This window comes from Kogia breviceps, chromosome 9 (genome assembly GCF_026419965.1).
Source record: "Kogia breviceps isolate mKogBre1 chromosome 9, mKogBre1 haplotype 1, whole genome shotgun sequence".
In the NCBI taxonomy this organism is placed as follows: Eukaryota; Metazoa; Chordata; class Mammalia; order Artiodactyla; family Physeteridae; genus Kogia; species Kogia breviceps.
The window spans coordinates 13,165,199-13,188,320 of NC_081318.1; the positions used below are offsets into that span (position 1 = coordinate 13,165,199).

Consider the following 23,122-nt stretch of genomic DNA (forward strand, 5'->3'; position numbering starts at 1 on the left):
ACTCTATAATGACCTATATGGGAAAAGAATCTAAAAAAGAATGGGTATATGTATATGTACAACTGATTGACTTTGCTGTTCAGCAGAAACTAACATAACATTGTAAATCAACTATACTCCAATAAAAATTAATTTTAAAAAGCTTCAGTTAGAGTTTTCATATTAGAGTTGAAAAAGGATGCATTAAATTATTATAAGTAAATGACAAAAAGCTAGCCATTTTAACATATAAACTCTAAAATATCAATGGCTCAACTGAGAAGTTTATTTCTTGCTCAATAAAGTCCAACTGGCCAGCAAGACAGGAAAGACTACTGCCCTGTCATTCAGGCACTCAGACTTCCTGAGGCTTTACTATCTTCAATCCTTGGCCTCCAAAGTCACCCCGATTATCAGAATCCAACCAGAAGATAGAAGAGAGAAAGTAGGGGATCACACAGGAGGATTTTATAGGACAGACACGGAAGTGAAATTTATCACTTATATCCACGTATCATTGGTCAGAACTCAGTCATATGGCCACACCTAACTGCAGAGATTTGGTAGGAAGGGAATAGTCTGGCTGGGAACCCAAAAGGAGAGAGAGATAAATCTGATGAACAGATAGCCACTTTTTGCTCAATGGGCAATCATTTGACCTCCAGTGCAATTTAAAGCATAGTGTAACAAGATATTTAAGCTGGAATACTACTCTACAGACTATTTTCCCCTCAGGTCTGGGGGAATATGCCAATTATAAGAAGCCAGAGCAAGAACCTGGCTAAGATGCGGATCACGTTGTGTAGCATGTAGTTCTGAGTTTCTTCCCTTCTAGATACCATGTCTGAGGCTGTCGATGTCCATGGAGAGATAGGGCTTGAATGCCTAGAGCCACCATCAGCGCTTGCACTTCCTTTCACCCATCCGGTCCCTCTTACGGATGCAATGATGAGAGGTAGGAGTACAAAGCAGGAAAATATACAGACACATCCCCAATTCAACCCAGCACTATGAGGCAGCATCCTGGTGTGTAGTGGTTGAAAGAATATGGAAAAAAGCAATAGTCCTTGTACGGTTTCACTATTTGCTAGTCAGGCAGCAGATGATAAACATTTTTTGAGTCTCAGGTGCCTCATATGTAAAATGATGGGAATAATTATATCTGCTCTATAGCCCCCACATATTGGTGAGGTGCCTCAGAAACGGTTTATCTGGTGAAAAAAAGTCCTGATGAAAGGATATACTTGAGAGAATAAGCAACCTCTGAAAGAGAGAGAAAAAGTAGGTGATAGAAGATTAGGGAGGAGAGTAACCTTTGAATAAACCTATTACTGTGACTGTTGTGAAAGAAAGTGGCAATAACCTAATTGGGAAGTATGATAAGCTTAAAAATTTCTAAGAGCTTCAAAAAATAAAATTGGTCACAGCATACACCCTGAAAGATATTTTGTGGAAATTCAGAACCTACTTGCTTCTAGATGGAACCAAATGTACTCCCAGCCACAAGCCAGGAGGGTAAAGAAAAAAATCAAAAGTTACATGCAATTTTAGGTGGCAGTGAATGACATTTCTCACATAGTTTCCAAACTGGGACCTAATTTCCTCCCTATTTCTGAGTAGGAGGCAAAGGTGAAATTATACACCACCTGCTCCCCTAACTTGCACCTGTTACTCTTTGTCTCTAGAACTTATACCGTTTTTCTTAGATTTTTTGAGTCTTTACAATCTCCAAAGAAGAAATCAAAGAGGCTAATGACATCCACACCTTCTCAAAAAACATGCAGATAAGTGATTGCCTATAAATTCGATTCATAATTTTTGCACGATATCCAGACTCTTTTTTCCCCCAAGAAAGGGAGATTTTGTGACTTTAGTTCCTACACTAATCATAGAAAATATTTGTTGCTGAGAGGTTATCAGAAATTCTTGGGCTTTGTTTTCCAGAGAAACTTACAGTATAATAGACAAAGAAGACTAATTCCACACCACCATAGGTCTTCACTCATCTAACCAGTGGCTCTGAAATGCAGACACAGTGCGGCATTTTCCGGATGACAAGGCAAGAGTGTGTCTATTCAGCCTGAAAATACATCAGCTTTATCTCAAAAATGAATGTCATCAGAGTCAAAGCATCCTAAGATCCTAATTAGAGTGATGCCCTAAATGAAAATACTGCAGAAGTTGTTGGTTAAAACAACACTACAGCAGCTAATAGGAGAGGTTTGAATATGGGCTGTCCTAGCTTTTAAAAATGAAGCCTTTTTAAACTTTTCAGAGCACCATACTTTGAGACACAACACATCACATTTCAACTAACACCTAAGGGTAAAATGTCTCAGAGTGTCCCACCAATCACCAGCCTACAGCTGCCTAGAACAGTTAGGCTACACTGACCAGTTCCTTTTTACAAAGCAGAAAGCAAAAGCAACATGCATAACCAGAATGTAGTTCATTCTCCAATTCTGCTTTCTTCAGAGAAACTCCCATTAAATGCTCAGTGACAGTAAGATGCTGACATGCTATAGAAACTCTCTTCTAAGAAGCTTAAAGCTCTTGGCTCAAATTATCCCACAAGCTTGTAGTGTGAGCAAGATGATAGATAACTTGCACCCAGAAAGACAGTCTCACAGCCACATGTAAATCAATGAAGTTAGAATACTCCCTCACACCATACACAAAAATAAACTCAAAATGGCTTAAAGACTTAAATGTAAGACATGATACCATAAATCTCCTAGAAGAGAACATAGGGAGAACATTCTCTGACATAAACCATACCAATGTTTTCTTAGGTCACTCTCCCAAGGCAAAAGAAATAAACCTACAATAAACAAATAAATAAACAAAAAATAAAGTAAAATAAACAAAAGAAATAAAACCAAAAATAAACAAATGGGACCTAATCAAACTTATAAGCTTTTGCACAGCAAAGGAAACCATAAACGAAACTAAAAGACAGCCTACAGACTGGGAGAAAATACTTGCAAATGATACAACTGACAAGGGCTTGATTTCCAAAATAAACAAACAACTCATACAACTCAATAACAAAAAACAAACAACCCAATCCAAAAAAAGGGCGGAAGACCTAAATAGACCTTCTTTTTCCAAAGAAGACATACAGTTGGCCAATAGGCACATGAAAAGATGTTCAACAGTGCTAAGTATTAGAGAAATGCAAATCAAAACTACAGTGGAGGTATTACCTCACACAAGTCAGAATGGCCATCAGCAAAAAGTCTACAAATAATAAATGCTAGAGAGGGTGAGGAGAAAAGGGAACCTTCCTACACTGTTGGTAGGAATGTAAATTGGTGCAGCTACTATGGAAAACAGTCTGGAGGTTCACTTACAAAAATAAAAATAGAGCTACCATATGACCCAGCAATCCCACTCCTAGTCATATATCCAGAAAAGACAAAACCTCTAATTCAAAAAGATAACATGCACCCCAATGTTCACAGCAGCACTATTTTCAATAGCCAAGACATGGAAGCAACCTAAGTGTCCATCGACAGATGAATAAAGAAGATGTGGTACATATACACAATGGAATATTACTCATCTATAAAAAAGAATGAAATAATGTCATTTGCAGCAACATGGGTGGACCTAGAGATTATCATACTAAGTGAAGTAAGCCAGACAGGGAAAGATGAATACTACATGGTATCACTTATGTGTGGAATCTAAAAAATAGTACAAATGAGCTTATTTACAAAACAGAAACAGACTCACAGACATAGAAAACAAACTTATGGTTACCAAAGGGGAAAGGCAGGGAGAAGGATAAATTAGGAGTATGAGATTAACAGATGCACACTGCCATATATACAATAGATAAACAACAAGGATTTACTGTATAGCACAGGGAACTATATTCAATATCTTGTAACAGACTATAATGGAAAGGAATTTTAAAAAGCATGTAGATATACATACACACATATATATATATACACACACACTCACACATATGGATAGCTGAATCACTTTGCTATACACCTGAAACTAACACAACATTATAAATTAAACTATACTTCAATTTAAAAGTACTAAATAAATAAATGATAATCACAGGTTTTTACTTACTCACTTAAAACATGTGTTTCTTCCTGGGCTACATGGGCTACATCCCTTTCCTCTCACTCTTTTCTCTGTCTTCCTTTCGGCCTCAAGCCTCTCCAGCAATTGCTCCAGCAATTCTTCCTTCTTTTTTCCCTGTACCATCAGTTTTGTCCCTGTCTACTGTGTCATTCCCATCAGCCTACAGTTACACTAATATTTCTCTAATGAAAAAGAAAAGTTCTTAAGTCTCTCTTAATCTAAATTTCTCAGTCCAGCTACCACTTCTCTCTTAACTTTCACATGGAAAACCCTTATAAAAGTTGTCTAGGGGCTTCCCTGGTGGCGCAGTGATTGAGAATCCGCCTGCCGATGCAGGGGACACGGGTTTGTGCCCCGGTCCGGGAGGATCCCACGTGCCGCGGAGCGGCTGGGCCCGTGAGCCATGGCCACTGAGCCTGCGCGTCCGGAGCCTGTGCTCTGTAACGGGAGAGGCCACAACAGTGAGAGGCCTGCGTACCGCAAAAAAAAAAAAAAAAAGTTGTCTAAACTCAGTGCCTCCAATTCCTCCCCTCCTCCCATTTCACTCTTGAATCTACCACTGGAATCAATAACTTCCATGTTGTAAAATCCAAAGTTCAAGTCTCAGCCTCATCTTACTAGACCCACAGGCAGCCTTGCACACCGCTGATCACTTCCTCTTCCTCCTTAAACTACTGCCTTTACTTGGCTTCCAGGATACCACACTGCTAATTTTTCCCTCACTACACTAGGTGTTCTTTCTCAGTTTCTTTTGCTGATTCTTCCTCAACTCCCTGAGGTCTATAAAGCCCGTGTGCCCCAGGATTCAATCCTTAGACCTCCCCTCTTCTCTATTTACATGCACTCTCTAGGTGATCTCATTCAGTCTCATGACTAAAAATACAATAAGCTGATGAATCCTAAATTTACATCCCAAGTGAGACTTCTGCCGTGAACCCAGGCCAACATACCCAACCAGCTATAGACATTTCCACTTGAGCATTTAAAAGGTATCTCAAATGTTATCATGTCCAAAAGTGTGGATTCCCAAATCAAGATCTTCCTGCAGTCCTGGCCATCATATTTAATGGCAACTCCATGCTACCAGGTCCTCAGGCTAAAAACCTTGATGTCATCTTTGACTTTTCTTTTTCTCACCCACCCTGTGTCTGATCCATCAGCCAAAATCCTGATAGTTTTTCATTCAAAATATACCCAGAACCCAATCTCTTCTCCCCGACTCTAGTTCCATCCACTACCTATGTGGGCTAGTCTCCCTGCTTCCATATGTGTCTCACTGCATCTAATTATTAACTTAGCAACCTAAGGGATCCTTTTAAACCATGTCTAGTCTAATCATGTCACTCCTCTTCTCAGAACCCTATGATGGCTTCCCATCTCACTCCTTCCTATGGCCTTCAAACCCTGTGGGAGGTGGCTCTCTACTTTGCTGACATCATATCCTACTACAATTCCCCCTTCATTTCTTCCTCCCACCCAGCCATTCTTCCATCCTTGTTATTTCTCCAACATGCTAGCTGTTCTCCCACATCAAGGCCAATGTCCTTGCTACTCCCTCTGTCTGAAATCCTCTTCCCCCAGATCTCCCCAAAGCTAGTTTCTGCAGGTCCATCAGGTCTTTACTCAAAGTCACCTTCTCAGGGAGGTCCTCCCTGGCCACTCCATCTATAATTCCAACTCTGCCTCCTCACACGTCCTTTCCCTTTCCATGCTTTGTTTTTTCTCCCTAGCACTAAACACTGTCTAATATATTACATATTTTACTTATTAATCTTTTTATTGTCTCACTGGAATATAAACTCCATGTGGGCAGGAGGTTTTGCCTATTTAGTGTGCTACTATACCCTAAGCTCCTAGTACAAATCCTGACATGAAATTATTCACCAGGGCTTCCCTGGTGGCGCAGTGGTTGAGGGTCCGCCTGCCGATGCAGGGGACACAGGTTCGTGCCCCGGTCCGGGAGGATCCCGCGTGCCGCAGAGCGGCTGGGCCCGTGAGCCGTGGCCACTGGGCCTGCGCATCCGGAGCCTGTGCTCCGCAACGGGAGAGGCCGCAACAGTGAGAGGCCCACGTAACGCAAAAAAAAAAAAAAAGAAAAAGTATTCACCAAATATGTGTTGAATAAATGAATATATAATTTATGTAATTTATTCCTGCATCATGAAGGAGAACCACAGAGTAGAAATTATCACAAACCACCCCCCGGAAAAAGTCACCATCCTCTCTGACACCATGTTCCTAGGAACTCTCCTGTACATAAGTACACTCAGCTCAGACATAACCTTGACTCCATGTGTCCACAGCCTTCAAGTCAAGAACCTTAGCCAAGGAGCTCTGTGCCATCTTCTGTAAGTTTCCACCACCCTCAAACACCAGCCATATCACTTTGTGTTAGGGTCACTACTTTTCCCAACTCCTCACTGATGCTGTAACCAAGCCCACCCGAGTCTCTTAAAAATCAGTGTTCAAATTATAAGAAGACTTTTTAAATTAATAGGACAACAAAGTTGCAGAACAACTACAATCAAGTCGTGTTTGAGGCCAAGAGAATTAATTCTGTATTTCTCCATCTGAGAATTCTTCTATTAAAACAAACTGAATTTGTTTGGAACAGAAGATCTCCTCTGGACTTCCCTGGTGGCGCAGGGGTTAAGTATCCGCCTGCCAACGCAGGGGACGTGAGTTCGAGCCCTGGTCTGGGAAGATCCCACATGCCTCAGAGCAACTAAGCCCCTGCGCCACAACTACTGAGCCTGTGCTTTAGAGCCCACGAGCCACAACTATGAAGCCCACACACCAGAGCCCATGCTCTGCAACCAGAGAGGCCACTGCAATGAGAAGCCCGCGCACCACAACGAAGAGTAGCCCCCGCTCGCCGCAACTAGAGAAAGCCCGCGCGCAGCAACGAAGACCCAGCGCAGACAAAAATTAATTAATTATTTTTTTTTTAAAGAAAATCTCCTGGAGTATATTTTTAGCATGTTAAAATCTTTATCATAGGACTCATCACCTTGAGAGAGTCCATTTCTCTCTTCTAAATAATAAGGATCTCAGTACAGGGATATCACTGTTGTTCCTAAATGCACTTCACTACCTGGAGACGATCTATCTTCTGTGAAGAAGCCATTATAGTCTCTGATGCATTTCCCCTTTTAGCAGCTTATTGATCTACAAGCACCCAGCCAGCCACCACACCACTATGGATATGTGTAATAAAAGCTGATACAGGCGTGCTGCTGGCACAGGAGCACAAAAGTCCTTTTCTGAAATGTTAACAATTCTGCTGACCCAAAAAGATGAAATGCCACCTTCCAGTTTGAAATAAACCTCTGGGCTCCTACAGGTTTTAAAACAAGCATATATGACAAAGAGACAGTATTCTAGGGTAAGGGCTACCCTCCATTTTATAAGATTCACATTACTGCACAGATCACTAACAATTTTTATAATTATTTTTTACAATTAACCCAGATCTTCAAAACACAAGTTTAGTGTTTAGTTGGGATACCTACCCAATGGTTACTACTGAATGTACAATCTAAATTTTGGTCTATAGCACTTTATGCAACTTAGGAAGAAGGCGTTGGAAATCATTTTTCTTTTTTTTTTTTTTTTTTTTTTTTTTTGTGGTACGCGGGCCTCTCACTGTTGTGGCCTCTCCCATTGCGGAGCACAGGCTCCGGACGCGCAGGCCCAGCGGCCATGGCTCACGGGCTTAGTTGCTCCGCGGCATGTGGGATCCTCCCGGACCAGGGCACGAACCCGTGTCCCCTGCATCGGCAGGCGGACTCCCAACCGCTGCGCCACCAGGGAAGCCCGGAAATCATTTTTCTAGCTTAAACCCAGCATAGACTTAACTAATATAAATCCAGGAGATATAGTGGTCATAGAAGATGTTTCCTTGATATGAATCATTTATTCAACCTGGTTTAGAGAGCCAAGCAATGTAGCTTAGTGTACATTTATCTGCTGCAAACAAAAGAATTACTCTACTAATCCGAATGACAGCAATGGCTCTGCCCTTAGTAAATCACATGGCTAAAGGAGAGGTCCTTAAAACCTTCCCCATGAGATTATCAGCCTGAACAACAGTTACTGTCATTCTGGAAGAGAATCCACTTCCCAGTGACACCCTGAGAGTGAACATCTCTCTCATCCACTGTTGAACTGGGACTCGGTGGTCTTCAAAAACCAAGGTGTATTGGTTGGCCATGATGTCTTTCTGTCCCCAGATCCTGTGTAGGGGATGGATGTTTCCTATGAGCAATGTTGATCACCAGCCACAATGGGGCCAGATGCATCAGAGACCTGGAAATAGATACTGGCCGTGTTTTCCCAGCAGCGCTGACCCACCCCAGCTGGAAGTTATGAAAAGCGAACTGAGGTACGAACCAGAGGGGAGGCCGTCACAAAAGCACATCCTCTGTCTTCTGGCCATGATCTGACCAAAATCTCTACTAGAAGAGATTTGAGAAAGCTGCCCTAAATAAACAATTGGGAGGGAGGCTTCATTGAGACAGCCTGAAGACATGCCTGGTGATTAAACACTGAGAAACTTGAGGGAATGGTCGCATATGCCAGACCCAGAGGTAAATCTGGCAATTGTAATATCCATGATGGGGACAAGAAATGGAGCTAGGCTTCTCTTTATCCAATACATTATGGGTGGGAGGGCCAGCCTAAGGAAAGCATGCCGAGAAGAGAAAGCGGGCAAGATCATAATGAAGAGGTCTAGTCCGGGAAAAATGGAACAATCCCCACTTGATAATTCTCCCCTTGTGAATCAGAGATATGGACACTTTAAGCAAATACAAACCTTACCAAAGAAAATAAATTGAAGTTTATCATATGCATTAAAGAACAACTCACAGCAGGTTTCCTTTTAATAGTGAGTTTCCCTAGTCCAATGAAATTATGGCTCTTTGCTAAATGAGATTTCCAGGTCGAGTGCATTCACTGAAATAAACCTTCATTCATTCAACAACTATGTATTAAATACCTATCATGGCCCATGCATTATGCAAAACACTGCAGATAAAAAAATGAATAATAAACAGGTCAAAAATAGTCTTTAAAAGGAGGGAACCATATGGGGAAGCAAAATGTCAGTGGCGCTAGGAGGGGAAAGATGGCTAGTGTGTGACAGAGGGCTAAGGAGGAAGAAGCCAGTTCTCCCTGGGAGGTGGAGGTGACAGAACCCCAAGCAAGACTAGGAGGAGGGGCTGAAGGCTGACGCCTAAAGGATAAGAAGGTGTTGGCCAGGCTGACTTGGGGGTGGCCGTGAGCAGGGACAGGGACTTCCAGGAGAAGGAAGACACTTCATAAACAAAGGCTCCCAAGGCATCCAACAGCTTAGCCTGCTTGGGGACCCAGGAGTCCTTCATCAGGGCTGGAAGAGAGCATGCTGGCATGGAGAGAAGCAGACAAAAGGATGAGATGGGCAGGCTGGGGCGTGGGGAGGGGAGAATGTTTCCAGACCTGTGAAGCCTTATGTGCCAAGGTGAAGATTATGGACCTTATTGGGACTGACAGGCTGAGAGGTGCCACTGAAGGGTTTTGAGCAAAGCGATAACATGATTAGATTTACATTGTTTTTAATCACTCGATATAGAAAGCATTTACAGGAGATGAGATTAGAGAACAGGGAAACCAAATAGAGAATGCTACAAGAATACAGGTGAGGGCTTCCCTGGTGGCGCGGTGGTTGGGAGTCCGCCTGCCGATGCAGGGGACGCGGGTTCGTGCCCCGGTCCGGGAGGATCCCACGTGCCGTGGAGCGGCTGGGCCCGTGAGCCATGGCCGCCGAGCCTGTGCGTCCGGAGGCTGCGCTCCGCAATGGGAGAGGCCACGGCGGTGAGAGGCCCGCGTACCACACACACACACACACACACACACACAAAAGAATACAGGTGAGGAGGACCTCACCGCAGCAGCGATGCCCATAAAGCATGGGGAGGTGAGCATGAACGTATCAGCAGGAAAAGTGACTTGTTCACTGCTCGGATGAGGAGGGCAAGAATGGAGAGATCCCTAAGGATGACTCTCAAGTTTCTGGTTTGGGCAAGGAGAGAGGAAGTGATATCATTCTCCTAGATGGAGGGAAATGAAAGAGGAATGACTCTGGGGGAAAGAGAGAAAATAGGTTCTTCTGGACCCATGCAACCTCCAAGTGGAGATAGCCAACAGGCGAGATGTTTGGGTGGAAGGTCTGAGTGAGAGATTCCCAGTGCAACAGGTTGTGAACATCAAGGGCTGAAATTGGCCCTGGGCATGAAGGAGGTGGCTCAAGAAGAGGGCGAAGGGTGAGAAGAAAAAGTGGTACCCTGGAGAACACTCACACGGGCTGAGAAAGAAGAGCCGGTGACCGAGAGGGGTTAAGAACCAAGACAGAAGCAGACCAAGAGAGAACGGTGTCCTCAAAGCCAGGGGAGGTGAAGTTTTCAAAGAGAAGGAGCAGTCCCAGCTTGGGGGGTCGGGGAGGAAACCCATTGGCAGGGGCCTCAAAGTGCACTGAAGGTGAAGGTGAAGAAGACAAGAAACCCAGGCAAGGAGGGGAGGCCACGCCTGAAAAGAAAAAGGGCCAAAGCAAGACGATCTTCTGTTTCGCTTCTGTTAACCCATTCCGGGAGGAGGGAGAGAGAGGGAGAGGCTGGAAACACAGAGGTCAGCCCTTCCCAAAGTCGTTCCTTTAAGGGTGAGCAGGGAGAGCATCCCAGCAGAGCATAATGAATAAAGCAGTTCAGCCACCTGGGACCTGGCAGTGCAGGCCTGCCCAGAGCTACATGTGGGCGTCTCTTTAGCCCTGTGGTTACTAAAACATGATCGCGGCAGTTATTCAGCTTCAACACCCCTGAAACCCCCTAGGACTTTCGTGATCCCTAGTAACTTCAGGCCCAGCTTTGGTGTTTTAAAAGCATTATCAGGTGAAAATGGGACCCTTGCTGTAATTCCAATGGGACTTTCCTGTTCCAGCTGGAATTTGTATGGCGTGGGAACACACCATTACCGCAGCAGACGGGCTCCGGGCTGAAGTCATCCTCACAATTTTAAGACTACAATTCTGATTCCTTCCTAACAATCCTTAGCTTTTCCTTTCCTCGTTTATGTGAGTTCCTCCCTTAGGGTTCACATGCCTTTCCAGGCGTTCGTGCTCAGTCTCTGGTTTGTCCCGCTCTCTCTGTCTCCGTGCCTTAGCTATTAACGTTCAATGTCTGATCAAGTTCATTGGAGGCGTGGCTTTGGTTTAACTTGCTGGCCCTTAGAACTCTTGGTTTTTCTCCACAAGCTGCGGGAAATCTACAAAGCAGGGAGTGACACGTACACAAGTCTCTCTCTCACAAATAAGTCGTTTTAAAGCCCTGATTTCCTCTTCTTACATCACATCAGAAGGGAGTAAAACATGATTTTATCCTTTCTAAACCCTTCCCCGGGAGCTACTTTCGGTGAAAACTGTTGGTTAAAGGTTACCCGATTCTCCTCTTTGCTACTACTTACAAAAGTCACTCACAGATTGCCTCAAAGCAAAGTTTTCCAAGAATTTTCTTTAAAGAACCTGCCCCCTGAACACTGAATAAAATGTTAACTTTTTTTGGTCAGAACGGCAACTTTCCAAGTAGCTTCAGCCTGCGTGAATGTGTGCGCCCCAGTTACTTCAGATCTTCTCCGTTTTTCAAGAAATAAAATATCACAGATGAAAGCACCGCCCCAATTCCATTTCTTTTCTTGCCCTGAGAAAGATAAACATGATCCTTCATTTTGTGTTTATCAGTCACATGCATATTTTCATAAACACAAGGCAAATAAACAATATCTAATGTTATTTGATCTGTTTTTGAGCTTCTCAATAAAGAGCATCATATCCTTCATTTCCTTCTGCACACTGATCTTTTCACTCAAATTTTATGTTTATTCATTTGGAAATACGTAGATCTAGTATATTTATTTTAAACACACAGTGGTAGTTTCCACTGTATGAACATACCATACCTATTATCCATTCTCCTATTCATGAATACAAGTTTTTCCTTCTTGTTGACTTATTTATTTTATTATTATAAGACAGTGACGCCGTGGAGAGTCTTGGATGTGTTCCATGGACTCATGAGTATATAGCCAGGGGTAGAAGTGCCAGGCGACAAGGCACATGTATCTTCAGCCTCACGGGATGGTATCCGATGTTGTATTAGTTAACATACAGCAGCATATGAGTGCAGAGCTTCTTCAAGGTAAAAATTACCCTATTCCATCCAGGTGTGCAAAATACTCCAGAGCCTTGGGGAATAAGAGTTGTGTCTGACTAAATAGAATTGCTATTATGAAGATGAAAAGAAATTGAGGGCAAAACTGAATGAGAGATTGCTCTAGAGCAAATAAAGTGTCCAGCACAGTGAACTTCAGGATATAGAACAGCAGGGCATTTTCAAACGTAGGAAATGATATAAATTTATGAAGATGACCTAATATAAAGTAAAGTGCCTTTTCTTGGCAAACTACTTGGACACCAAAAAAAAAAAAAAAATCAATTGAAATAATTCAGATACTGCACTCTCCCATAAAAGCAGCAAATCTGTCAAACTTCTCTGAATGCCAACAGCAGCCTCCACTTAAAATAAACATCACCTGTAGAAGATTCCTAGTGACTCCTGGAATCACCTTAAACATCATTTCTGTGTATACGGATTTACAAAAAAAAATAAACTTTTTTCATCCTTAAATCCCCTGTTCATTGCCTGACTTATATTTTTTCTTGCTGGTATTTTTAAATACTGCTGAACAGAATATCTCTGATATGATTTCTTAAAATCTGGTAGCAACAGCTGTCTCTTGGAAGAAGGACTAGGAGTCTGGGGGACAAAGGTGGGTGGAAAGCAGACTGGACAAGTTATTGCCTTGTCATTATTAATTAATCATTTTTAAATGAGGCTAAGACTTTCACCTTATCAACCCACAGTTAACCTCTCTAAGTACATGTTAGGACTAGATGTCCCCTTTTCTGCAAAGCTTCCTCTAACTCCTCCAAAACTCAAGAATCACTCAGGCCCCCAACACATAAATCTCTCAAAGAACCAAACTTGGATCTCCAAAATAAACAGACAGCTCATGCAGCTCTATGTCAAAAAAAACCAAAGAAGCCAATCAAAAAATGGGCAGAAGATCTAAATATACAGTTCTCCAAAGAAGACATACAGATGGCCAAAAAGCACATGAAAAGATGCTCAACACCACTAATTATCAGAGAAATTCAAATCAAAACTACAATGAGGTATCACCTCACACCGGTCAGAAAGGCCATCATCAGAAAATCTACAAACAACAAATGCTGCAGAGGGTATGGAGAAAAGGGAACCCTCCTACACTGTTGGTGGGAATGTAAATTGGTACAGCCACTATGGAAAACAGTATGGAGGCTCCTTAAAAAACTAAAAATAGAACTACCATACGACCCAGCAATCCCACTACTGGGCATATACCCTGAGAAAACCATAATTCAAAAAGAGTCATGTACCCCAATGTTCATTGCAGCTCTATTTACAATTGCCAAGACATGAAAGCAACCTAAATGTCCATCAACAGAGGAATGGATAAAGAAGTTGTGGCACATATATACAGTGGACTATTACTCAGCCATAAAAAGGAATGAAATTGGGTCACTTGTAGAGACGTGGATGGACTTAGAGATTGTCATACTAAATGAAGTAAGTCAGACAGAGAAAGACAAATATCATAGGGTATCACTCATATGTGTAATCTAATTTTTTTTAAAAAAAGATACAGGGCTTCCCTGGTGGCGCAGTGGTTGAGAATCCAACTGCCGATGCAGGGGACACGGGTTCATGCCCTGATCCGGGAAGATCCCACATGCCGCGGAGCGGCTGGGCCCGTGAGCCATGGCCACTGAGCCTGCGCGTCCGGAGCCTGCGCTCCGCAACGGGAGAGGCCACAACAGTGAGAGGCCCGCGTACCACAAAAAAATAAATAAATAAATAAATAAAATAAATTTTAAAAAGATACAAATGAACTTATTTACAAAACAGAAGCAGACTTATCAATATTGTAAACAAACTTATGGTTACCAAAGAGGAAACACGGTGGGGGAGGAATAAATCAGGAGTTTGAGATGAACTCATGCACTCTACTATTACATAGGATAGATGACCAATGGGGATGTATTGTACAGCACAGGGAACTCTACTCAATATTCTGTGATAACCTATATGAGAAAAGAATCTAAAAAAGAATGAGTATATGTTTATGTATAACTGAATCACTCTGCTGTACACCTGAAACTAACACAACATTTTAAATCAACTATACTCCAATAAAATTAAAATATTAAAAAAAAAAAAAAAACCTTGGGGTTTGTATTTGTTAGTCTTCTTGTATACTACCTTTTTTTGTCTCTCGGAGGACAGGAGCTATGTATTTCACTCAGGCTCCTCTACCCCAAGTAATGTGCCTGAAATAGTTGGTACTCAATAGACATTTTTAGAATAAACACAGTGAAGTGTTCTTTACCACACAATGGTTTTTAAATGACCCGAGGAACATATTCATTACTTTTACTTGTTTTACATACCGGTGTTCTTGAAAAGTTTTGTTTAGAAAAAAAATACAATCCTTGAAGGTGTGTCAAGGTAAGCCCTATGAAAACAGGGATTATGTCTGTTTTATTAACTTCTGTGTCCCAAACATATCTGAGCTAGTGCCTGGCACACAGTAGGTGCTAAAAAAAATGTGTTGAATAAATGAAGATCCTCGGTTTTGAAGCATTCTACATACCGGGAATCCAGTTCCTTTCTCTATTAAGTTTTTAAATTCTTCTAATTAACTTATTTATTTATTGTAATTGTGTTAAAACACAAATAACATAAACTTTATCATCTTAAGCATTTTTAAGAGTATGGCTTCGTGGAATTAAGTATATCCACACTGTTGTGCTACCAACACCACCTTCCTCCATTAACTTTTCAGATTTTTAACCCCAAGAGAAAGAGTGACTTCTTATTACAAGGTCCTACATTCGTGTGGGATTAGCTGCTTTGTTTCCCACCTCTTCCTTTTACAAACTGGCAGTCCGCCATGATCTCTTCAGAAGCATCTCCGTCTCTGTCTCTCAATTTGCTCTCTTTCTCTCCCTTTCCTGCCCCTGTTCTCCCATCCCTCTCTTTCACCTTCTCTCAACCATTCACCCTTTATTTACTCTCTATCACACAAATTTAACTTTCTCGTCAAATGTGAAAAGGTTTCATATTTTTACAATCCAAACCCACTCTTTTACACTTGCGGAAACAAAGCCCTTTAAAAGAATGTATGCATTCTCTCAGAAACAGCAGACATCCAACCAAGATGTTAGAATAAATGTTCTGTCCACTCATCTACCAAGTCATGCACTCCCTTCTCTCTCTGTGTATTTTTTTGGGGTAAGTAGTTATAAAAGTATCTGCATCTGAATGAACATTAGTGACTCTACTGTCTAATGTCTAGATGTGTACCTGCGTGTGTGCTTGCATGCATGCGTGTGTGTGTGTGTGTGTGTGTGTGTGTGTGTGTGTGTGAAGGGTCAAACTAACCCAGAGTGTGTTTAGGATTCTGCCTGAAGGCCTAGGATCACCTACAAATAGCAAAGAAGGAGAAAATATTTTTAACTGACAATCCAAAGCGGAATATACAGAATCGATCTTCTAATTGATCCTTACCTACCGTACAGTAAAAGAATAAATAAACTCACCTTCTGCAACAGAAATAAGGCCCTTGACTTTGTTGGTTCAATAACATGAGCTCACCCTTGAGTTCCCTGACCAGCTGATTCCTGATCCAGTTGATACAGACGTGACCTCCTGCACAAGACCCTGATCCACCCACACGTGACAATGAACTTGGGAAACCATGAGCTGGAGCATAAGCTCCCTCAGGACAAGAACCACATGATGATTCTTTGTTCTCCTCCAACACACACATATAACACATATGCACGGGGACGCACACCTTATACACAGACCGTGGGTTTTGTGTGTGTCTGCCTGTGGCCAGGTAAAGCCTCTGGATATTATGAAACCCAAACTAATACAACTATTTAATTTTTGGCTTACTTGTCCACCTTCCCCTTTGTGCTTCCCAAGGGCAAAGACACTTCACAGCATTCACAGTATACTGCACATTATATTATATATTGATTAGTTCATTAGATATTCTTTTTATTCCATCTGTATTTATTTATTGTTTGTCTCTCCCCCCACGGAATGTAAGCTTCTCCACAATACCAGCCTCTAGGCCGTCAATAAATATTTGTGGAATGAAAGTGTATGTCCTTCATTTCTATCACCTCAGCATCTACCACGGTGAACAAAACGAACACTCAAAAGAAAACCTCAAAATCACAGAACAAAAGGTGGACAAGCTTCTGTCGGTGAGTCTCAAGGCAAGGTGAGATGCTTCGCTTTGAAATGACCTTCCTCTCAGTGCTAAGCTGGAGCCCTCCAGCAGGTCTCACCTTTGTGGATTCTAAAATTACTTCCTACTTTGTTATATCTTTGAAATAGCAAGTTTAATTTATTTCTTATTGAAGTTGATTTACAAAGTTGTGTTAGTTTCAGGTGTACAGCAAAGGGACCCTATTTCTTTTTTAGTTTGGGGAAGCAGTATACCAGCCTCTTCTCCCCCCACCCCTGCCCCGACAGACTCTATGGTGACAGGAGAGTGGGGTGGGTGAGTCTCCAAACCAGGAGCCAGAATTCAAATCCTGACAACTCCATTTCCTTATCATGAGCTGTGGTAAGTTAATGGAGCTTTGTGTGTCTCAGTTTCCTCAACTGTAGAATAGAGATAAATAACAATAATACCCACTTCAGAGCAGATTTACGAAGAATAAGTTAGCTAATATATGTAAAACTCTTAGCAGAGTACCTGGTACCAAGTCTGACTACTATTAATCTTCCCACCCAGTCAACTTTGCAAGTTACTTGAATGGAGTCAGGAGAGGGAAAGGAGAGAAGAGAATTCTGTGAGTCAAACATGGAAAATTAGGGGCTTTGCTGGTGGCGCGGTGGTTAAGAATCCGCCTGCCAATGCAGGGGACACGGGTTCCAGCCCTGGTCCGGGAAGATCCCACATGCCACGGAGCAACTAGGCCCGTGCGCCACAACTACTGAAGCCCGCGCGCCTGGAGCCCATGAGCCACAGCTACTGAGCCCGCGTGCCACAACGGGAGAGACCCGCGCACCGCAGCGAGGAGTGGCCCCCGCTCGCCACAACTAGAGAAAAGCCCACGTGCAGCAATGATGACCCAATGCAGCCAAAAATAAATAAATTAATTAATTAATTAAATTTATTTTAAAAGAAAAACATGGAAAATTAATAAAATATAGATTTAGCACAACTGACCATGAACTAAAACCTTCTGTGAAACATTCAAGTAGCAAAGTTTCTTCAGGTGTAGAATAATACTCTTAAATTTAAGCCCAAGTTACCATGTTCAATTATCCTCATCTGAAATAAAGTATGCGCTTGCCCTTAGAGGCTATAGGCTCCATGTCGCCCTGTCCCATAGAACTTTCTGTGTGTGGTGATGGAAACATTCTCTAATCTGCACTGTCTGAAATGATGGCTACTAGATACATACAGCTACTGAGCATCTGTAATGTGACCAATGTGAATAAAGAAGTGATTTTTAAATTTTATTTAATTTTGGTTATTTTAAGTTAAGTAGCCGCGTGTGGCTGGCGGCCATCCTATGGGCCGCACTGCTACAGGAGATCTGAGCTCACAAGCTCCTTGACTTGGCCCTCGCCCGCTCTCCAGCTGTTGGTCTGCTCCTCTCCCTCGCCCCAGAAATCAACACTCACATAGCCAAACTGCTGGTTCACACCTCCATGGCTGTGCATATGCTGGCCTCTTGGCCTGAAATCCCCTTCCTCCCCATCCACCTCCAAACTTCATGAAAATCTTGTTCAAATTTCATTTCCTCGGGGCAACTCTCCCTAACTCCTTCCCGCCTGACCTCATCCCACTGCAGACACAATCCAGCACCACCTCCTCTGTTTCTCTGCATCTGTTTCTGTTGCTCTCAGTGTCTTGTACTTGTCACTTATTCTATGTGACACTAACAGACTACGGGAATTGTAAGGAGCGGGTCTTATTCCCTCTTCATTCTAGTGATATGTGCCCATCCCATAATACATGTGCAGTAAATATTTGCTGAGTAACATTATTAATTTGTGAATACGTGCAATGTTCCATTCAAATATACTTCAGAACATTGACCATCACTCCATGATTATGAAAAACATTTAGGTCAAATTCTATTAGAAGGCTTATTTTCAAATAATAAAAAAGTTCTTAGAGTCTCAGTTGAAGGTCTGCTGATTTCAAGCCATATCAATATAAGATTTCAGTACTAACCAAAGAATATACATGTTCCCTGGAACAAAATCCTACCTGTAGCTGGTCCTCCTAAGGGCCTGGAAGTCTCTTGGATTTCAGAAGCTGATCCTGCTATTGATCTGTCACCAGTGCAGTGACTTACTAGGGAGATACAGATGAGGTTGAAAAGCAGGAAGACAAGAGGACACCAGTACGGACACAGGTGGGAATTCAACAGTGACTGATCCTTGCTACACCCTCTACCCAAATCCTACCCTCGAAAAGGAAATAATTAAAATCTTACCTAATGTGAAAAATAATGATTGTGTATGATATGTGTTTTTTCAATGACATGCGTTATCCAAAACTCTACTGTGTTACCTCTATTCCTTAGCAAAGCTTTTAAAAGCTCAAGAAATCCTCCTTGTTAAATTATGTAGCCTCTGTTGCAATACTAACCTGCCCTGAGAGCTACACTGGTTCATTTTCTATCATAATTTTCTGACTAATCCTTTATTTGGATTCCCACACAGTGTTCCTACAATTAGAATAAGCTCTTGATGGATAAGTTTCTGTGAACCTAATTTGTATATTTCCCAAGTACCAAGCATCTAGCGGATGTATTTTACAAATGATTATCTTTCCTGTCCTCCAGGAACTTAGGGTTCAATAAGACAAACAAATAAATACACAGTGATCAGAAATGCCTTTCTGTGGGTACAGTCATGTCAGCAGGGCAAGAAACGGATTCCAGAAAGAATATGAATCCAAAGGACTTTACCTTCAAATCAGGTATGGATTTGACTTTTGTTTTCTTATTAATTAGGTGGTTTTATTGTAAAATGCAAAAACAGCACTTTCTAATGTAATGAACATTGATTCAACAAATGATTGAGTTCTTTAGGGCTATATGATCATTTAGATAAATCTCTAATTTTCCCATAATATTGACAGATTTTAAGCAGTCTTTTCTCTGATTTCCCTTTCCCCCTGCCCAACACATATCTCCAGAATTTTAATCGAAGATGTTTCCAAAACAGACAAAGGCCTAAGATAGCTTTTGAGGCTGCTGATGAATACCATGAGAGAAATATCTTTCCTTAAGGTGTCCTAAAAGTAAATATAGGGATATCAATTTATTTTTTAATTCCTTCTCAAATCTGTACTTCTAGAAGGAACATTAAGTCTAGAGGCTACATTCTATGTGCCATTGGAATTGCTTGTGAATTCTCCCAATATAAGATGCACTTATTTCCAAAATGTGTCCATCACTACTTAGAAAAAGCAGATCCGGCTTTCAAAGATTATGTTTTGAGATTAAAAATGAAGATAGTGACCTTAAGTCTCTCAAGATTTGTAAGGCTGGCATGCCATCTATCTCAATAACTAACAAGGATGTCAAATGGACAAAAACAGCCATGGTAAGCAAGGGCTTGCAGCTGACAGTGATTGCTGTATTTTGGGTGATGGGGAACAGCGTTTGCATTGGTTCAAGAGAAATACAGTGCCCTCCCAACTCTAGGTATCAGTGTATTCAATCCCCCTGCTGGTCCATTTTCTGTTGCTTCAATGAAAAATCAGTCGATACAAAGTCAAAATGTTGTACATCCTTCCCCTACCCCTTTCCCTGTCACTGTGTTTCCAGCTTCACCGGAAGAACATGTCACTATGGTAACCAATCCCTCTGGTGCACAGACCAAGTCAACCTTTCTAGTCGGATCGCCAAGCAGAGCAACATGGAATCAAAGCTCTCAATGGAACCACCAGGAGCCATGAATTCCATCCCCCTTTTTCTAAGTGGCGTTAACCAGTACCAGACAGAAGGATACCAGTCTTGTTCCAGGAGATGTTCAAGAAAGGAAATCCAAGAATGTCCTTCAGCAAGTCCTACCAGTGTTTTTCAGTCATTATTAACATGAATTCTTCCTCACATGTCAGCTAACTTCCCCCCATTCCAATTTTAATGAAAGCAGAAAATGATGCATAAAACAACATTTTCTGAATCTTGAGAATTTGAAAACTGCTACAAAGTCACCCATTGTCAAAAACTATTCTGCTTCGTCTTGTTTTCCCACTTCTAAATCCAAACACAAGTTGTTCTCTTCTGCAATTCTCTAATATCCTGTACAGCTTGACAAAGCTGTAGAGCTCCAAGCGGGACACCCTGCTCTAATAAGAGTCTAACCATGAAGTAGATGTGATATTTGTAATAGTAACACATTCTTAACATAAATCAGCTAAAATCCCTCGTCACTCTACAGAAGCTGTAAAACAAACATTAAGATGGATTCTCTTTCTGGACCTACCCCACCGAAATCTAAATCCATACCCACTGTTTGTCTTTCTTAAACGATTGACTTTTTTTTTTCAAATTAAGAACATTTTTCTGATCCATTTCAACATTTTTATAAATCAAAGGATATCAGTTCTCACATATAAGATTTAAAAACAGCAGCAAACTTGCATTATAATTATTGAGACATTAAGAAACTGCTTGGTATCTTGGACACAAAGACTTTGCAGATAACATCATTGTTTTCACTTTGGTATCACCACTTAATAGATGAAGAAAATGAAGGGAGGTGCGGGGAACAAGACTTATAAAATTGCAGCACATCTTCCAGTGTGCAGCTACCATCGATGCATACTTCAGGATGCATATTCCCTTCTTCAGAGCAATATTAGTATACATCAAAACAATATCTCAGTAGGCTAACGGAACAGGATAGTCTCCAAAGTATAAATCATGTAAGATTTACAAACTGCATCAGATGAACAGACTTTTAAAAATGTATGTGATCGTATTAAAGTATCAAATAAATTTTTATCATTAGCAAATGCAGTTTGTTTTCTGTTTTGGTATACTTTGGGCATTTTTTATACAAATCTTCTGATAATAGTATTTTTTCCTCTGAAGTACCCACTTTGGTGCTGCTGGAAGAACTACTTTTTGTGTGCTTATTAGATCTTGCTCACATTCAATGTGCCTAAGACACTTTTGTCAACCACTTTCTCAAAATGAGAAATCATGAATTGTGGTATGATGCTACAGGTCAACGGGCTTTTGGGGTGAAACAGGGCAGGGGCTGTGATTTATTAATGTTTATATGACCAATGCCTGCAGTATGCCCAGTATAGCATAGCACTTAAACCCCTCCGGCATGAATAAGGCCTTCTCTGTGAGATGTTTTCCCAAATTTCCCTTGATGAATCAGTTCAACCACATCTAAAACAAAGATTAAAACTAGGAGTGTGTCTACGCCGACAAATCACTCTTAAAGGGCTTCCTCTACTAAAAGCAGAACATTATAGATTCCCTTCCTTTTCAGAGACTACTGAAGCCATTTCCCTGTGTAAAAACCCTGGACCATGAGATTCTACCGGAATCCCCACCAGACAAAACGCAAGACAAGAGGCCGGGTAGAGAGAGGTAAGCCTCCATTACCAGCTACTCGGAGGCAAGATCTGGCCACTGCAAGGCTCAGCCGAGCCTGGATAACCTGACCTCCTGGAACCAGGAGGCCTGAGAGACTGCGGCCGCGCAAGGGAGGAGAGGGCTGCCCGGCCCAGAGGCGCCGGTCTCTCCGCAGTGCCACGCTTCGCGGCGAGCGCTTACCTTTCCGAATCAGGGCTGCGATCTCCGGGTCGAAGCCCTGTCGATGGCACTTCCTCCAGAGGCCCGTGTTGGTGGAGTTGTACTGCCGGCTGCACTCGTCGGCGGGGCTCATGGCGAAGAGCTGCCGGCGATTCCGGGCCCGGAGGAGTGTGCCCTCCCAGCGGTCCAGGCGCGAGCGGCTGGCGCGGAGCGGCAAGTTGTTGTTATTGTTGTAAATGAAGCCAGGGTCGACCCGGCGCGTGTTGAAGGCCTTGCACCTGTCCCTGTGCTTCCTGGCGTCCGTCTCGTACCAGTGGTCTGAGCAGACGGCCACGGCCAGCATGCCCAGGGCGCAAAGCGCTAGCGAGAGGCCCGTGTAGAGCAGGAACCTTCCGGCAGCCATGCCTCCGCTTCGCGGCTACACCGTGGGCATGACCCGCCGCAGCCTCGCCTTCCCTCCGCGCGCCCGGAACACAGCTGCGGGCGGGCTGCCGAGCCAAGGAGGGGGAGGGGGGCGGGAGGGGGGCTCGCGCAGCGGCGTCCCCTCGGCCCCCGGCTGCCGCTGCGCAGCCCAGGGACTGCGGGAACGCGGGCGGGCAGCCTAAAAAGTTCTCATCCGGAGAGGCTCCGGCAAGCCTCTGCGCATCCTGCGGAGCAGGTGCAGCCTCAGGCGGCGGCGAGCCAGACACGGCCGCCTCCCGCCCCCTCCCGGCTCGGCAGGAAGCGACTGCTCCGGAACGGCCGCGGCCGCACTCAGCCGCGCTTCGGGCGCCGCTGCCCTGGGGCCGGAAACCAAACACCGAGTGCCCTCGGCCGCGGCGGCGCTCCTGGGCTTTCTTTGTGTCGGGTGGCGATGGGACCCACTCGCTTGGCTTTCTTGGGAGGGGGGTGTGGGGTGGGGGAGGGAGTCTATCAGGAGGAGCCGCTAGACGACAGGATGCACTGAAACACCCGCGATGCGGCCGGCCAGCGAAGGAAACCTCCAGATGCCAGGGCTGCCTGCCCTGCGTCCCGCCTGGGTCTCCCTCTCAGCCACTCTCTCCCTTCCGGTCTGCGAGAGAAGAAATGTTCTTCCTCTCTGGG

The 23,122-nt window shown here is 43.1% G+C and overlaps 1 protein-coding gene across 1 annotated transcript in view; it reads right to left on the reverse strand.

Moving 5' to 3' along the window:
• The window catches only part of TMEM178B (transmembrane protein 178B), a 354,973-nt gene extending 332,447 nt beyond the window's left edge, over positions 1-22,526 (reverse strand). The window contains exon 1 of the mRNA XM_059073504.2: positions 22,061-22,526. Coding sequence (XP_058929487.1) covers positions 22,061-22,442 — 382 coding nt within the window. The 5' untranslated portion in view covers positions 22,443-22,526. The remainder of the gene's footprint in view (positions 1-22,060) is intronic.
• Positions 22,527-23,122: the final 596 nt, after the last annotated feature.